A 15,204-nucleotide genomic window follows, 5' to 3' on the forward strand; every position below is an offset into this window, starting at 1 on the left:
TATTTTGTCCATTTCCATCAGTGTATATGTGTTTTTCTCTCTCATTCATTTTGCTTTCTTACCTATTTTTGAAAGTTAATTGGAGATAGAAGGTTTTGAGTGAAAATCCTATCTAGAAACCAGATCTATCATTAATGATGACACAGAAGTATACAATAAATGAGCTAAAGAAACTTGGATGTTTTAGTAATTTGTCTGAGATGATACTGTGCAACACCTCAGCCATCTGGAAAACAGCACGTCTGGAGCAGTGCTGAGTAACTTCTGTGTTCAGTGCTCAGTAAAATCTGACATTTGCAACTCAGAGTTACCAACTGTCATAAGCAGAGAAGCAAGCTGCACTTTTCAAGACCGTGGCTGTTCTGCCCAGAATGAGAACCCTGAGATCTTGGGGTTACAAGCAGTGAACAGAGGCATCACTGAATGAATTGGGAAAGAAGGCTTCAGAGCAGTATGTTTTGGTTTTTATATCCAAGTATTTTTATTCAGTGAGGTTGAGACAAAGAAGATCTTGGGAGAAAAAAAAAAAAGTATAACAATATAATGGATCTTGGGTATTATGATATCATGTAAAATAATTCAGTGGCAATTTTTGCTAATAAATACACCCCCCACACTCAAAACAAGCCAGACTGTTTTCTCACCAAAGTTAGGGTTAGGGCCAATTCAGATTCTACACAGATGAAAATATGAAGGGAGACTATTGGCAGTATTGCACTGCTGCCCAGCTGAGCTGGTATCAGAATCTGGACTAACAGCTTCAGCTTGAACCTCTCCTTGTCACTAAGGACAGCAGGATTTGATTCTTAATCAGGATTTTAGCTGTAAAATGTCAAAAGAGCTTGCAACTCTTTTCACCAGTGAAGTAACTTGGTTTAGTATCTGGTTTTACTTTACTATATGAAAGGATTCCAAGAGGCATGTTTTTGTTTTCAAATTCAAATGTTGCTTAAATGAGTACTAAAATATTATTCTACAGTATTAGGAACCTAAAGAAAGTAACTTTTGTCCAGAAGAAATAAAAAGAAAATGATATAAATTCCTAATACAAGTTAAACTGAAAAGGCTATCTGTATTTTTCTGTATCAAGAACTGCGTAATACTGTTTTAAATTCTCCAAAATGGTAGCACTCCGCAAGGTTTTTCGGTCCTGATGCATGTACTGTTCTTTTCAGGGGGAACTGGATCAGGTCATTTGTGACCAATTCTGCTTACCCATACTCTCATACACTGTCTAGAATAATGCATTTCACAGTTAAAGGAGAATGAGAAATTCAGGTCAGTTTTCCTTAATTTCTTGCTAGACTTGACGTCAATTTAATCCCTATTTCTCCAGTTACCTAATACAAAAGATTATTTTACTGTCATTAAAGATCACCTCTTTTCTGGTTTTCATATTCTTCTCACTGCCATTATTCTTCTTATTGAAGTCTCCTTTCAAGTCATAATGAACACTCAGAGCATATCATTGAGGAAAAAAATGAGGAGCTGAACATTTTCTATTTCCCTAATCAAGACCATGCCATTATCATCATTGAAAGCCAGAAGGAATGACAGAATTACATGAAAGGCAAAAAGGACACTGTCAAAGCGATTTCGTGGCCAGGGTCGCTCCTAATAATACACTGAATGTTGGCATGGCAATCTAATTGCATGCTAGAGCTTGTTGTGTAAACTCAGTTACTAGTTGCATTAATAACGTTGATGCTCAATTGCTTCAGTCACAATTGAGCAAAATACAAACAGAAATTTGGAAAAGCCTCTGATTGTCACTGTGGAATAACTGATATAACTCATTAGTATGTCTGTTTTAACTGTAATTTGATATTTTTGAAGCAGAAAACCACGGTGATTAATTTCTAGAAGAAAAAGTAGCCTAGAAAATCATGTGTTTTGTAAATAGAGAGGAGAAAGTAAAAATAGGGTAAGTTTTTATTCTATTACTTTTGACAGTGTCCTTTTAAAGGGAAGACTAAATTAAATTCTAAAGGCCAAATTCTCTTCTTACTCACATCACAACAGCTCCAGAATAGTCCTACCAAAGTTCACAGCATTATTCCAGAGTTGCACAAATACTAATGGCAGCAAAAGTTTGCTTTTCAAGCCTAGTTGTTTCACAATAGGAATACATTTTAAGAAGTGATACATTAAAGAAAATAGTTTGGGATTTTTATTCCATTCAATTAGATCTGTAAGATCACAGAGAAAGCCTTATTCCTCTTTTGGTCTCAGATAAGCTAGTTTCAGAAAAGAAGGTATGATGAAAATCAGACAGAAAGCTCAGAAAAACCTTTGAATTAAGAATGTGCTCAGGAGACACACTTGTTTTCTTTACACACCACAGATTTCTTATCCTGAAATCTGTATTTCATATAAATGGAGGAGAAAAGGAAATGGAAAACTGATCTGAAGGCTAAATTAAATTTCTCCTGCAGTGACCTGTTGGAGAAATGGAAGGAAGGAGAAGAAGGAAGGCTGAGACTGGTGCAATTCAAACAGCAGAGACATTAAGTGATGACCTCCAAAAGAGTATGAAAGGTCTTCCAACCAGAAGTATGCCGTTCCCAGCCATCCTGCCCTCCAGCGACACTCTCCCTGGCTATTTCCGCTTGTTTCACGTCGCTGTTGTACTTGTCGCTGTTCCACTGTTATTACTGTCATTATTTTACCTATCCACGCTTGTCTCTGCAAGCCTGTTATTCATAATTGCTAGGGCTCCAACCCCACCAGAGAATCCATTTTGCTTGGAATTAGAGCTCATTTGTCTCGGATAGCCATTAGCAGTTTCCGACAGCTGTTTCTGCATGATGGCCAGCGAGACTTTATTGGAGGCTAGGAAGTCTTTCATGGAGATCATCTCTCCTGACAGCCGGCGTCCGTCCGTGTCGCTCTCATTGAACACATCGGTCTCAATGGAGATGTTTCCCCGGCTGCGCACGTTTCCCGGCATTACCACGTTCCTCCGGGAACGAAACAATTTTCTTTGGCATCTGTGGCAGCACCTGCAGTCCAGCTTCTTTAATATCCAGTTTATGGATTGTTTGATGACAATAGAGATGACATTAAACAAGGAATAGATGCAGCACACTCCCATGAGTATGAAGACAAAATTGCCAAAGCGGTAAAGGCCTTGGTTCTCATACTTGATGTTCTGGCTGCTGACCAGATCACCAAAACCGATGGTGCTGAAGGCCACGAAGCAGAAGTAAAGTGAGTCAAAGTAACTCCACTCTTCAATTGGTGTGTACATTGCAGAGGCACAGCAGGAAATTACAAGTGATGCTACACACAAAATCAGCATGACGTAGTACACGGAGGGCTTCCAGCCTGCCAGGCTGTCCACCTCGGAGGTCCCCGAGCCCCGCCGGCCGTTGTGAGGGAGGACGCCTTTTCTCCTCAGCTGTCTTTCGTGGCAGGACTTCATGACATAGGCTATGACAGTGATCAAACGCTCCAGGAACAGGTTAAAGAACAAAATAGTCCCTGCACATCCTATAAGGCCATAAAATATCAGAAAAATTTTGCCTGCAACAGTGGCTGGGGTGGTCATGCCGAATCCTGGAAGACAAAACAGAACAGTTGAGAAAACTTAACCTGTAGTTATTGTGTCACGAGTTTTGTCACATGCAAGACCAACAACGGTCATCAAATCCCTGAGGTATAGTTCAGCTCTGGAAAGAAACCCAGACACTCTCCCTAACTCTTACCCAGCTGTGCTTGATGATGCTCCAGCAGTAAGGGGAAGGAACCTCCTGCCAGTGTTTCTTACAGAATCAGAATGAAAAAAAAAGAAGAAGAAAACACACCAGAAAGAAAATAGTGGAGGTCTGAATTTTTGCCTAGTTACTAGGCTCTCACCATCCTTCCTTGTGCCTTGGATCACTTGCAGGCTTCAGGGCTGTCACACCCCGTTTCTTCTCTGATGCACCATGGGTCTGACTTGAGGGTGGCTATTGCCTTCCAGGGGTCTGTCCTCATCAGATCTTTGTAACATAAGTGGAAATTTTTCTGAGCTTCACTTCGCTCCTGCTGTAAGTGCAGGTGGCACATCAGCCAGCACCCAGCACAGCCCAGGTGGGAAATGCCAGGCTGGGAGCACACCCTGGGGAATGCAGCCCTTCATGGGGGTCCCCAGCAGGCGTTAGAGCTTCCTTGCATCTCACCCTGGTGTCCGTCTCCCAATATCAATCACTTTTAAAATCAGCATTGCTGATTTTTTCCTATTTCTCTGTGTCTCCACAGCTCAAGTATCTATGTGAGTCTTAAAGTCTTCTCTGGTCTCATTCCCTGTTGTGGGGTTTCTCAGATCAGAGGTGCCTCCGTCTTCTCTCATATCTCTCCCCTCCTAAAGCCTCCAAATTATAATTTTGTCTTGATTAAAACTACTGATAAGACAATTTTGCTCTAATAAGATATTACTGAAGAATAAAAAGCATGTCCAAAACATCATTGAGCAAACTGGACACTCAGGATAAATAACTTTGCTGCTGTTTTATTAGGTTTAATAAGGGACTACATAACTGATAATTAAGTCAAAACAATCTCGCTGACAGAAAAATCATGTTGGCCACAGTTGTTTCCTTCTTTTTGTTAATTGTGAGATCCTAATTATCAAATAAAGACATTAGGCTCTGGGAAATAAAGGAAAACATATTCAGTGTGACAGGCTTATTCTTGGAAGATAGATGACTGTGGTATGAAGAGACCATGTCTCCAACAGCACCGAACTGTACTCATCTTCCCTTTGCTGTCAACATGCTAACAGCACAGATTGCTCTCTAACACTGCTCCTATCTCACACAGTTAAGCCACAGTTCTTGCCTTCACCCCTCTGGCACAACTCCCTCTGAACAAAAGCTCCAAGCATGGCCTCTCGAGGATTGCTGCATCTTTGCCTGCATCCACAGCCAAATGACAGCATCCAGAGGACATATAGGAGGTCCTTGTCAGGCCTCCTCATCAAATTTCCACACTAGAAAGAGTTAGAGTGCAGCTCTTTGTTGTGGGGAACAGCATGACAAGAGATAAACCACATAGAGAAAATGTTCTTCATGAAAAGAACTTTTTGCTGTTGTTCTCCTTGGCACATAAATAATTCCACTTGCATTCTAACTTCCTCTCTGCTCTAAGACCTGATGCCCCTATAAACTGTAGTTTGATGCTTACTTTCTGTGCAGACCAGCTTATATGCAAGTCATGACCTCCACCCTGTGGACAGACATGTAAAGACCAAGAGATGACAAGAAGCCCTGTAGCTGTTGGGGTCTTCCCAGAGCAGAGTCCTTGGCCCACCCTGTTCACTGAAGAACAGAAGCAGCTGCAGGCTGGGAAAGGTAGAGAGCCTCTGGCACAGGGTGAACAGTATCATGGACTGGCATGCATATTTCACAGAATAAAACAAATACCTTGGCAAGAGAAATGCAGTTAAGGCTCACACCTCCAGCACGGTGTTATGCCTATGGGTTGCTTCCCACAGGCCTCTCTTGGGAATCAGCCACTGGCATCATGAGCAGAGCCTGAGCTCCTCAGGTTCATTTATTTAGTCAATTAGATTTTGTCTCTGGGCTCAGTTCTGCGTGGGTAAAACCCCACTAGCAAAGGCTTTATAAAAGCACTCAAATAGGTATGATTGGGAAACACATGGGGAACTAGAAATATTTTTAAAATGTATGTGGAACATTGATCCAGAACATTGATCCATAAATACCAAAAGATGCAGGACACTGAGTGTGACTGTCTCTTGTCAGCTCCTCCTCATCAGGAGGGGCACTCTTCCTGGAGTAATGGTAATTTCTTGTTCATTTTTTCTATTTACACATCTCAACATATAGCAATCAATATCAAAATCTCTAAACAAGCACTAAAAGGGAAAACCTGAAAGCAGTATAAAGATATTAATTTAACAAGTATTTTCCTCTGAAGATCATTTATAAAAAATGATCTGTAAGCTTTTAGTCCCAGAAATAATTTCAGTTCTTGAAATGCTTGGTTAACTTTGACCATTGCTGTATTACACCTGGCATTAATTTGGGATGCTGTGTTATAGACCAGGACTTGTTTGACAATAAGTACATTTTTCTCCAACTGGACTCCTGGGTTTGAAATATTCACAAAAGCAAGTAAATTTGGTGAATTGTTTCAGCCAGGAAATGCATGAGGGCAAAATTGGAAAATGGTTGCAACAGTTGAAATGTAATGGAGTGTTACCTTTTGGCATTTTTATTATTAAACTTTTCATTTCAAAATACCAATCACCTTTTCATTTGCAAAATTTCAGTTTGAGTTCTTCTGTAGGTCCTGCATGAAAAATTTCAGTCCTGGCAGTCTGAAAGACATTGCTAAAATATGAGAAAGAGAAGAGAAAACAAAAGCCAAATACACAGAAGGGAAATGACTTAGCAAGCAATTAGAGCTACAGACTGATTCATATGGCATCGCGGTGAAAGGGCAAGAAGTTAAATTGCAGACTGGGAGGCAAATACAGAATGAAATTACAAAATCACAGGAATGAGGAAATAAAAGCAGCTGATGACACGTGGGCATTATTTGAAAATACAAGATTGCTTCTTGTGATGAAGAAATAAAAACTGGAAACAACTGCATGAGAAAATGCTCTTGATTTTTTTTACAGAATGCTGATGAAATTTAGATAACTTTATTTTACAAACTGGGTGACATTTCTTGATACAGAGTTATTACAAGTAAAAGTCAATATTACAGTTAATCAAGTGTGAAAGATCATTCTGAGTTGGGAAAATTCAATGTTTTTAAGGTACTGAAATATGTTTCAACTGATTTGTTAGATATGTCTGCAGATATGACACTATGTTATCACCACTGATAGATATGCATGACAAATCCTTAGTAAAAATCCATATTTCTATGCTGCAATTCACATGATATTGATTTGCCTATGTCCCATGACACGTTGACTACTATATACTGGTCTTATCTTTCTTAATATTCAGCTCAACTAAGCAACTTCATCCCATGAAGCTTCAATTTCCCTTCAAATCTTGTGGTTCATGGTTTTTTGCACATATTTCTTAGGCAAGAATTCATTTTTTTTCCTGAATACTCATGCTAGTTTTGAATTTCTCTGTAGGAGAGCTACATTTTCAGAAGTTGGAAGGAATTTAAATTCCGAGTCAGTAAAAGTTTTCTAAAGGATTGTACACTTCCTATACAAAACCATTTGCAGATTTTGTCTTGATAGCAAAACTTCTATTACGAAGATTATTACTTTAAAATCCACTTGTGTGTTCTGGTCATATTGTGTGCATATTCCAAGAGGACATAGTTTGCTTACACAAAAGAACAATTTAAAAGTGTAAACACGTTGATAGTATAATATCACAGAATCACAGATTAGTAGAGATTGGAAATCACTTCTAGAGGCCATCCAGTCCAAGTCCCTGCTCAAGCAGGTTTGCCTCGATCAGGTCATACAGGAACAGGTCCAGGTGGGTTTTAAAAACCTCCAGAGAAGGAGGCTCCACACCCTCCCTGCACAGCCTGTGCCAGGGCTCCCTCACTCTCACAGTAAAGTTTTTCCCTCTGGACCTTTTTGTGTTCTGTCTCACGTTTAGTACCCCTAGTTCTATTGCTGTACACTACAGAAAAAAGTGTCGTCCCATCCTACTGACATCCACCCTTTAGGTATTTATAAGTGTTGAGAAGATCCCCTCTCATTCTTCTCTTTTCTAGGCTAAACTGCATATTATCATGCTTCATCATTTCCTGAAGCAAGCACTGGGTATAGCCAAAGAAAAGCAAGTGGCTGTAATTCTTATCAATAGTCAGATTGGTAAGGACTGAGGTCCAACAGACAGTTCTCCTAAAACAGAATACTCTGAGATAAGGTAAATATCAAATAACATCAAGTAAATAGTGATATCAATCTAACAGTAACATGCTTATATTGAAATCTAAGAAGAATCAGACATCAACTTTCTATAATTAATCAACTCTACAAAAACAATTTATTTGATCTATTTTCTTTCCTCATACCTTGAATTATCAGCTTCTGAAAATCTAGAAAAGCCACCCAGCCACCACTGCTCTGCCCAGTCCCCCAGCCCCATCACATCCCTCTTCCCAGCCCTGTCCAAGGGGGCACAGCCCTGGGGACTTGTGCCACACAGCATGTCACACACACAGCACACAGCCTCTGGAAATCCAGCTGCCAGCTCCAGGCCACCATTAGGTCACTTCCTCTTTTCTGTTGTAAACTACTGCAGCACTACCCAGTGCATTTCTCCTGGATCACTACCCACACTCAGCTGCCTCTGCCCAGAGAGACAAGGTTTCGCATGTGTTTTAATTATGGATGTCCTGACATTCACAGGTTACAGTAATTAAACCTTGAGTTTTCATTTCCTAGTATGTTTTGTTGCCATGAAAGAGTATGAGAAACAGTTCATCAACCCTAATCCCTCATGAACAAAGCCTGGAGCACCAAATATAATCTGTGTGTAGGAAGACTAGGACAGACATATAGATTTTACAGTTAATTTTGGATCATGAGATTGGGTCTTTCTATCATTCTGCAAAATATTGCTCTTTTTTTTTGTGACACTTCCTTTCTTTTTTGAATGTGTGCAGTTTGCTGCTCCTGCCTTCCCCACAAAAAGGAAGTGGGTAGAAAGAGGGGTAACACCACACCAACAATAATGAATCATTGTGATGTTATAAATATAATTAGAAAAGAACTTTCCATTGATCAGAACTCTTTTTATGTGATGTTGTAGCTGTATTCCTAATGAATTTTCTCTTTAATAATTTGCAGTGGTTTTACCTGGGCCAGGTTTTTGGTAGCGGGAGGGCTACAGGGTTGGCTTCTTTAAACAAAGATCTGCCAGAAGCTTCCCCTGTAGCTGACAGGGCTAATGCCAGTCAGTTCTAAGATGTACCCACAGCTGACCAAGGCCTGGCCAATTAGCGACTGAGGTAATGCCTCTTTGATTAACATATTTTGAGGACAAAAAGTTGTTGCACAGTTGCTAAACTGCAGCAGCAACAGGGAGTGAGAATGTGAAAACACGTCCACAGACACCAAGGTCAGTGGAGGGGAAGGAGGGTGCTTAGGCCCTGGAAGAAAGACTCCCCTTTGCCCTGTGCCCTGTGGTGAGGACCCTGTTGAGGCAGCTGTGCCCCTGTAGTTCATGGAGGCCACTGGGGAGCAGAGATCCACTTGCAGCCCATGGAGGAGCCCACGCTAGAGCGGGTGGCTGCCTGAAGGAGGCTGTGACTCTGTGGGAAGCTCACCCTGGAGCAAGTTCCTGGCAGGATCTGGGAGCCTGTGGGTAGAGAGGAGCCCACGCCAGAGTAGGTTTGTTTTCAGGACTTGTGATCCTGTGAGGGACTCAGGCTGGAGCAGTTGGTACCTGAAGAACTGTTCTACTGGTGAGTGACCCACACTGGGGCAGGGTGTGAGGAGCTGCCTCCATGGGAGGCCCCATGCTGGAGCAGTTTATGAGGAACTGCAGCCCATGGGAAGGACTCACACTGGATAAGTTCATGAGGGACTATCTCCCATGGGGAGGGACCCCACACTGTAGCAGTGGGAAGTGTGAGGAGGCCTCCCCCTGAGAAGCAGCGGCAGCAAAGTCCATCTGTGATGAACTGACCACAACCCCCATCTCCCATCTCCTGTTCTGCTGGGGTGGAAGGAAGGAGAGTCCCAGGAAAAGGGAGAAGTGGGGGATTCTGTTTTATTTCTCATCTCCCTGATCTAATGGTTTATTAATAAATAAAACCTTTTTCTCCCCAAGTTGAGTCTGTCTTGCCTGTGACACTAATTGCTGAGCGATCTCCCTGTCTTTATGTCAACACACAAACCTCACTATACTTTTCTCTTCCCTGTCCAGTTTAGGAGGGGGAGTGATATTACAACCTGGTGAGCATATGGCACCCATCCATGGGCAAAACCACCTCATTGTTTAACTCTTTTCCTTGCTTTTTTCTATCAGCTTTACTTTGGTTACGATTTGCTGGGGAAATGAGGAACAGCCACTGAAAAATGATGGAGGATTTTGACAGGTGTGAACCAAGGTAAATAGGGTCAAGCAGTGAAAAGATCATAACTGCAGTGAAAAGATCATAAAGAAAAAAGTAATTAGGAAAGAGAAAGTTTTAGATACATGCAAAGATGCTGACCCTATTTCCCTCAGACACCTTTGCACTGAGCTACCCAAACAAGGTTATTTTGTACTTCTAAAGGAGAGGCAGAAGAAATGATCTGAAGAGAAGGTGTACCTCAAGCACTTAATGGAGAAAATGTCCTGTTCCTACAGTGTACAGACACAAATAATCTGGCAAAATCCTCGTCTGTCACGACAGCCTACTCTGATTCTCTCTGAGCAGAATAAGTAGTCCTAGGAAAACTCTGGTTCTGCTGGAGTAATTGTCACATGTAAGAACTCTTGTAGAAACAGCTAAAGCAGTCTCAAATCATGTCACATCGCTCCTCTTACGGCAATGCTATGTCAGCCAGCTTGTAACACAGTCTTGTTCTGGAAAGGAATGAGGACATTAAATCATTCTCTGGATAAGAAGAAGACACATTTAAGACTTTCTGTGTTACAGGAGATGTTCATGCAAGCAGATGCACCGCTGTCACAGCTACCTGACAGCAGTAAACTTGGACTTGACTGCAATTTCTGATACAAAAAAAAAAAAGAGTCCAGTGTTCTAGTCTAGTTCATTTTGCTAAGTGCAGAACATCATATACACATAACCCTTTCTGTGATTTCCCATCAGTGGAAGCTCAGCATCTGAACTGGCTAGTGAGATACATTCACACACTTTGTCTCAGCTATTCCTTTCAACATCTTGACCTTCTCTCTAATAAGGAAGGGAGAATGAGCCAGCCCTGTCCTGAAACCCTTATTTACTGCAACAATTATTTGACAAAATAATATTTCATTGGGGACAGCCTGGTGTGTGGTACCATTTTTTCATTGGCAATGTTATTTTCTTGTATGGGTGACTACATGGTGGAGAAGAGCTCAGCCTGCCCAGGAAGGCAGGGACGTATGGCTATAACAGCACTCCTTTGTGCTATATGTTCTTCTGTTTCCAGACCTGCCTGCACAAGCAAGCTCTGCACCTCCTGCCTGAGCATCCCAAGCACTCCAGAGCTGTAAATGCTGGAAATGTCTTCAGAGCTATTAGAGCTGAGTCTTATCTTCAGAGAAACTGCTATGCTGAGTGACCAGCTGCTGGGTGCCCTGGGACCCTGCCTCAAGTGCCTCAAGATGCTGCTTTCTTCTTTGCCAGTCTGAACCTGCAATGTCATGCTCAGGCTGGCTAAGAGAGATGTAACCTTCAGCAGAGATCCTACCAGGGTTAAATCCATTCTTAAAGGGCAATATTGATGTTGAAACTAATGACAGAAGAAGTTTCGATGAAACAATAAATATAGTTACCCATGTGCAATCTACACTTCCTCATATATATTGAACAGTTTTTTTTCCTCTCTATCTTGTTTGGAGAGTCATCAAAACTGGCAGACAGCACTCTCACTGCTGTTTCACTGAGGCTGAAGTATAGGAAGAAGATACTACTGCTTCGAGGTCTACATGAGTCCCATGCTCAGCCTGTGCCACTGTGGGGATGCAAGACTTATGGAAAGATTGTGCACAACTTTTTTTCAGAAGAAAAGCCTTCCTTTTTTCAGAAGAAAACCCAACCTTGAAATACAGATGTAGGTTAGTGTAAAGCTGAGAGTGTGACTGGGACTTTGAAAGTAGAAAAAGCAAGATTTTGGGGCTTTCACTAATTTCTTTTTGGGGAGCTTAAGAAAAGGTCAGTTTGTGTTACTGTATGTGAGGCACTGTCCATATTTAATACAGCGAGGTTCAGCTCACAGTGAATCATTGTTAAAACCTGTCTGGAGAGCTGGGTACTTTTGCCTGTCCTTCTCTCATTTCACATCTATGAACTGCCTCAAACAGAAGCCTAGCTTAGGAAGAACTTCCAATGTTAAGAAATCTAACAGACATAAGTAAAAAAATCAGGTGCTAAAGGGACAACATTGGCTGAAAAATATAATAAAAATTCAATTTTAATAGACAACATCTTTATGGCTCTGTTGATGCCTCTGTTATAATGTCTGTGTAGCCATTAAATAATATATAACGCTTTGGCAGTGAGAGATTCTGTAATTTTCTTTGCTGTAAGGTTTTTGTATAAGATAATTTATGGAAACCCTGCCATTCTGCTTTATATAATTAAGGTTATATTTTATTTAAGGTTCATTCAAGGTCTTGTGTAAGAAATATACACAGCCTTGATACAGTCCCTGTGCTATCATAAATTCACTGTATAAATATTTTATGCCTAACTTCTATTTTCCCTTTATCATTTTCATGTAGTTTTTGAAGCCTGAGGCGTCTTTCCATCACCCCTAGATAGATTTGTAATTCTGTACACCTTTTGTGTTACTATAGGGATAGAACCGGGTTCAGTTTTGAAAACACCTTAGTATTATTTTCAAACTTCTTTGTGACTTGTTGAACTGCCATTTCAAGGTTTGTGTAGTTTTTATTTAGTCTTAAAACATAAAAATATGTATCTAATTAAATAATCTAAGTGGTGATAACACATTTGGACGTCATATTTAGTGAAATATTTATATGTCATACAAAAAGGTACTCAGGCCCTAAATTTGGGTGCAAAACCCCATCTGGTATAGTGTGAACACCCATCAAAGCCAGCCGTCAATATTTTATCAGGCTCTAAAAGGCAGAATAATATCAGTGACCCTGTTGGAGTTACAGGAATGTTGAAGTCCTCCATCACTTCTATACTAATACTTCCCAGCCCTTGGGAAGGTGATAAGAGTTCAGTCTCTGCAGCTGTTTGCAAATGTGTTGCAGAGAGCAGCTTCCACACCTTTCCTCCACAGAAACATCTGGCCCTGTGGTGACAGAAAGCCCAGCTCAGTGGGGCTCAGATTTCTCTTTGGGTGCAAGCCCCAGACAACCTCAAACCTTGTGTTGAACCGTGTCTGGCAGGCTATGCTTTGGTATAGGTACCGTAATAATGGCAAGTGTTATTTCTCTGGACAGGTAGCACCAACTGCAATTCAGCACATGAAGCTGTTAGTGTTCCAGTGCCCCATCTCAGGCCTCTGGCAGAGCCTGCAGCCTGAGGCCATGGTCTGAGTCTATTGGGAACCAACTTTTTCCTTTTTTTTTTTTTGACACATGAAAACCCTGCATTTTACAATGAAAAAAATCCACTTCTATTCAATGTTCTGATAAGAGAAAGATGCTAAAGCAGTAGCATTTCTCTTGTCCAAAGAAGTTAAAAATAGATTCCTAGGTGCTGGGGGGGAAGGTACACCTCTTTGTGCAGCTTCACTGCACCAAAACCAGGGGACTCATCTGACCCTACCACTGACTCAAAACATTGCCTAAGTCTTCTCCCTGGGGCAGACATCAACACACCAAGGTGGCAACACTGTGGTAAACAGATGTGAGGCAAGTTCAAACTACAGCAAAGTGTTACTGTTTAACACTAACTCTCTGAAAATATTTCAATGGTCATAACATTTCTAGATATTGTCAAATATTGCATAAAGAATATGTTTTCAGAAGTGTGCTGCATTTAAGTCATATGATCCCAAAAAATATGCACTTGTCTCACAGGCTTTCCTTAAAATTGTAATAGCTGGAGTATCCTAAAAGACAAGCTCTACACAAATTTATCAAAGGAAGAATAAGGAAATACCAAAAATGGTAGAATGAACTGATCTTTTCCATATCAAAAAGATATCACAGTAAGAAATGCCATGGCTGAGGATGCATTGTGTGTAATACAGTAAGAAACATTTTGTAAGAAACAAAATGCTATAAAAATAACAAATAAAAATTTGAATCAAAACAAAAATATTTTACATTTGAAAATCAAATGCAAATACTTTTGCATTTAAGGTCTTTGAGAGGGGAAATGCAGTAATAGATTTGTGATGTACATTCAGCTAACATTTAACACAAAAAAAATTCCCTGTAAGGATGTTTTTTGGGGGAAAACGCCTTAAAATATTGGCTTTTCTTACTGATCCCAGAAATGTCTGCTCAGAAGACAGGTATATAGATTATACACTGCATCCTTAAAGTGTCTGTGATGGGTTGAAGAATCGAAAGCAGACTTAAAGAACTTGAAATGTGATTGAAACAGATTAAAAAATTTCTCCGTCTCAGAGAATGCCTTTATACCTATGCAAAGCGCAAAACACATATCTCTATGTGTCCAGATAAGCGTGTGTGTGGATGATGAATACATATGTACACACATAAACCTTTTTTTCCTGTTTAATAGACTACCTTACTAACAATAAGCAATAGCTCCAAGCAATAACTCATCTTGGCAGGATAATACTTTATCTGAATCTTGAATACAGTTAACACTGTTTAAGGTCTTGTTTTCAGTCAGTTAGTTTGTAAACCTATTAACTTCAGCTATTGAGGAATAATGTTGTGAACTAATTAAGCCATAGGTTCATCTACACTAAAATTTTCCATTTAAATGTAAAAATTTGCCTGTATTTCAAAGAGTTTCCAAAGGTTTGTTTAAATTTCTATATTGCATATTTTTTTCTTGGTGTATAGGTACATAAGATATCTTATTTTTCTTGTAAGAATGAAGTGTTTCTGTCTCTGCTGGAGGGCATTTTAAACACAATACTATAGGAAAGGTATATACATTTGCAGCTGTTATGATTTGCTTTTCAGTCCAAGAAGTTTTAACATAGCTCTCCTCTGGAGTACAGCTTTAGTGTTTCTTCCCATTTTGAGGGTAAGGCTTGATTTTAGTTTCCCTCTAGTAGAAAAAAACAAGTGGGAAAATGTAATGTCTGTATTCCCTTGGTTACATGAGACTGGGGAAACTCCATTAGTGGAATTTTAGTGAAGGAGATTTTGTAAAATTAAGGTTATTCCCTGGCTTTAAATACCAAACCAATCAGAGCTATTTTATGCAACAGTGTGACCTGCAGCTCAGCTAAAGCAGAAAAATCGAGGCTGTGAGCGTTGAGGTCAAAAAAGTAAAGAAAAAATTCTCTAGCCTTACAAGCTGGAAGAAAGCTGGAGACAGATAAAGAAAACTAATTTTGTTGACGTGAAAAAATACTATGAGTACATGTGTGTATGTGATTTCAAGCCTTATCTTGATGGCAGAGAGGAAGATTGGGAGCCA

The 15,204-nt window shown here is 40.3% G+C and overlaps 1 protein-coding gene across 1 annotated transcript in view; it reads right to left on the bottom strand.

Moving 5' to 3' along the window:
* Positions 1 to 503: 503 nt before the first annotated feature.
* KCNK13 (potassium two pore domain channel subfamily K member 13) overlaps positions 504 to 15,204 on the bottom strand; it is a 67,290-nt gene continuing 52,589 nt past the window's right edge. The window contains exon 2 of the mRNA XM_061998212.1: positions 504 to 3,558. Coding sequence (XP_061854196.1) covers positions 2,666 to 3,558 — 893 coding nt within the window. The 3' untranslated portion in view covers positions 504 to 2,665. The remainder of the gene's footprint in view (positions 3,559 to 15,204) is intronic.

This window comes from Colius striatus, chromosome 6, assembly GCF_028858725.1.
Source record: "Colius striatus isolate bColStr4 chromosome 6, bColStr4.1.hap1, whole genome shotgun sequence".
In the NCBI taxonomy this organism is placed as follows: domain Eukaryota; kingdom Metazoa; phylum Chordata; class Aves; order Coliiformes; family Coliidae; genus Colius; species Colius striatus.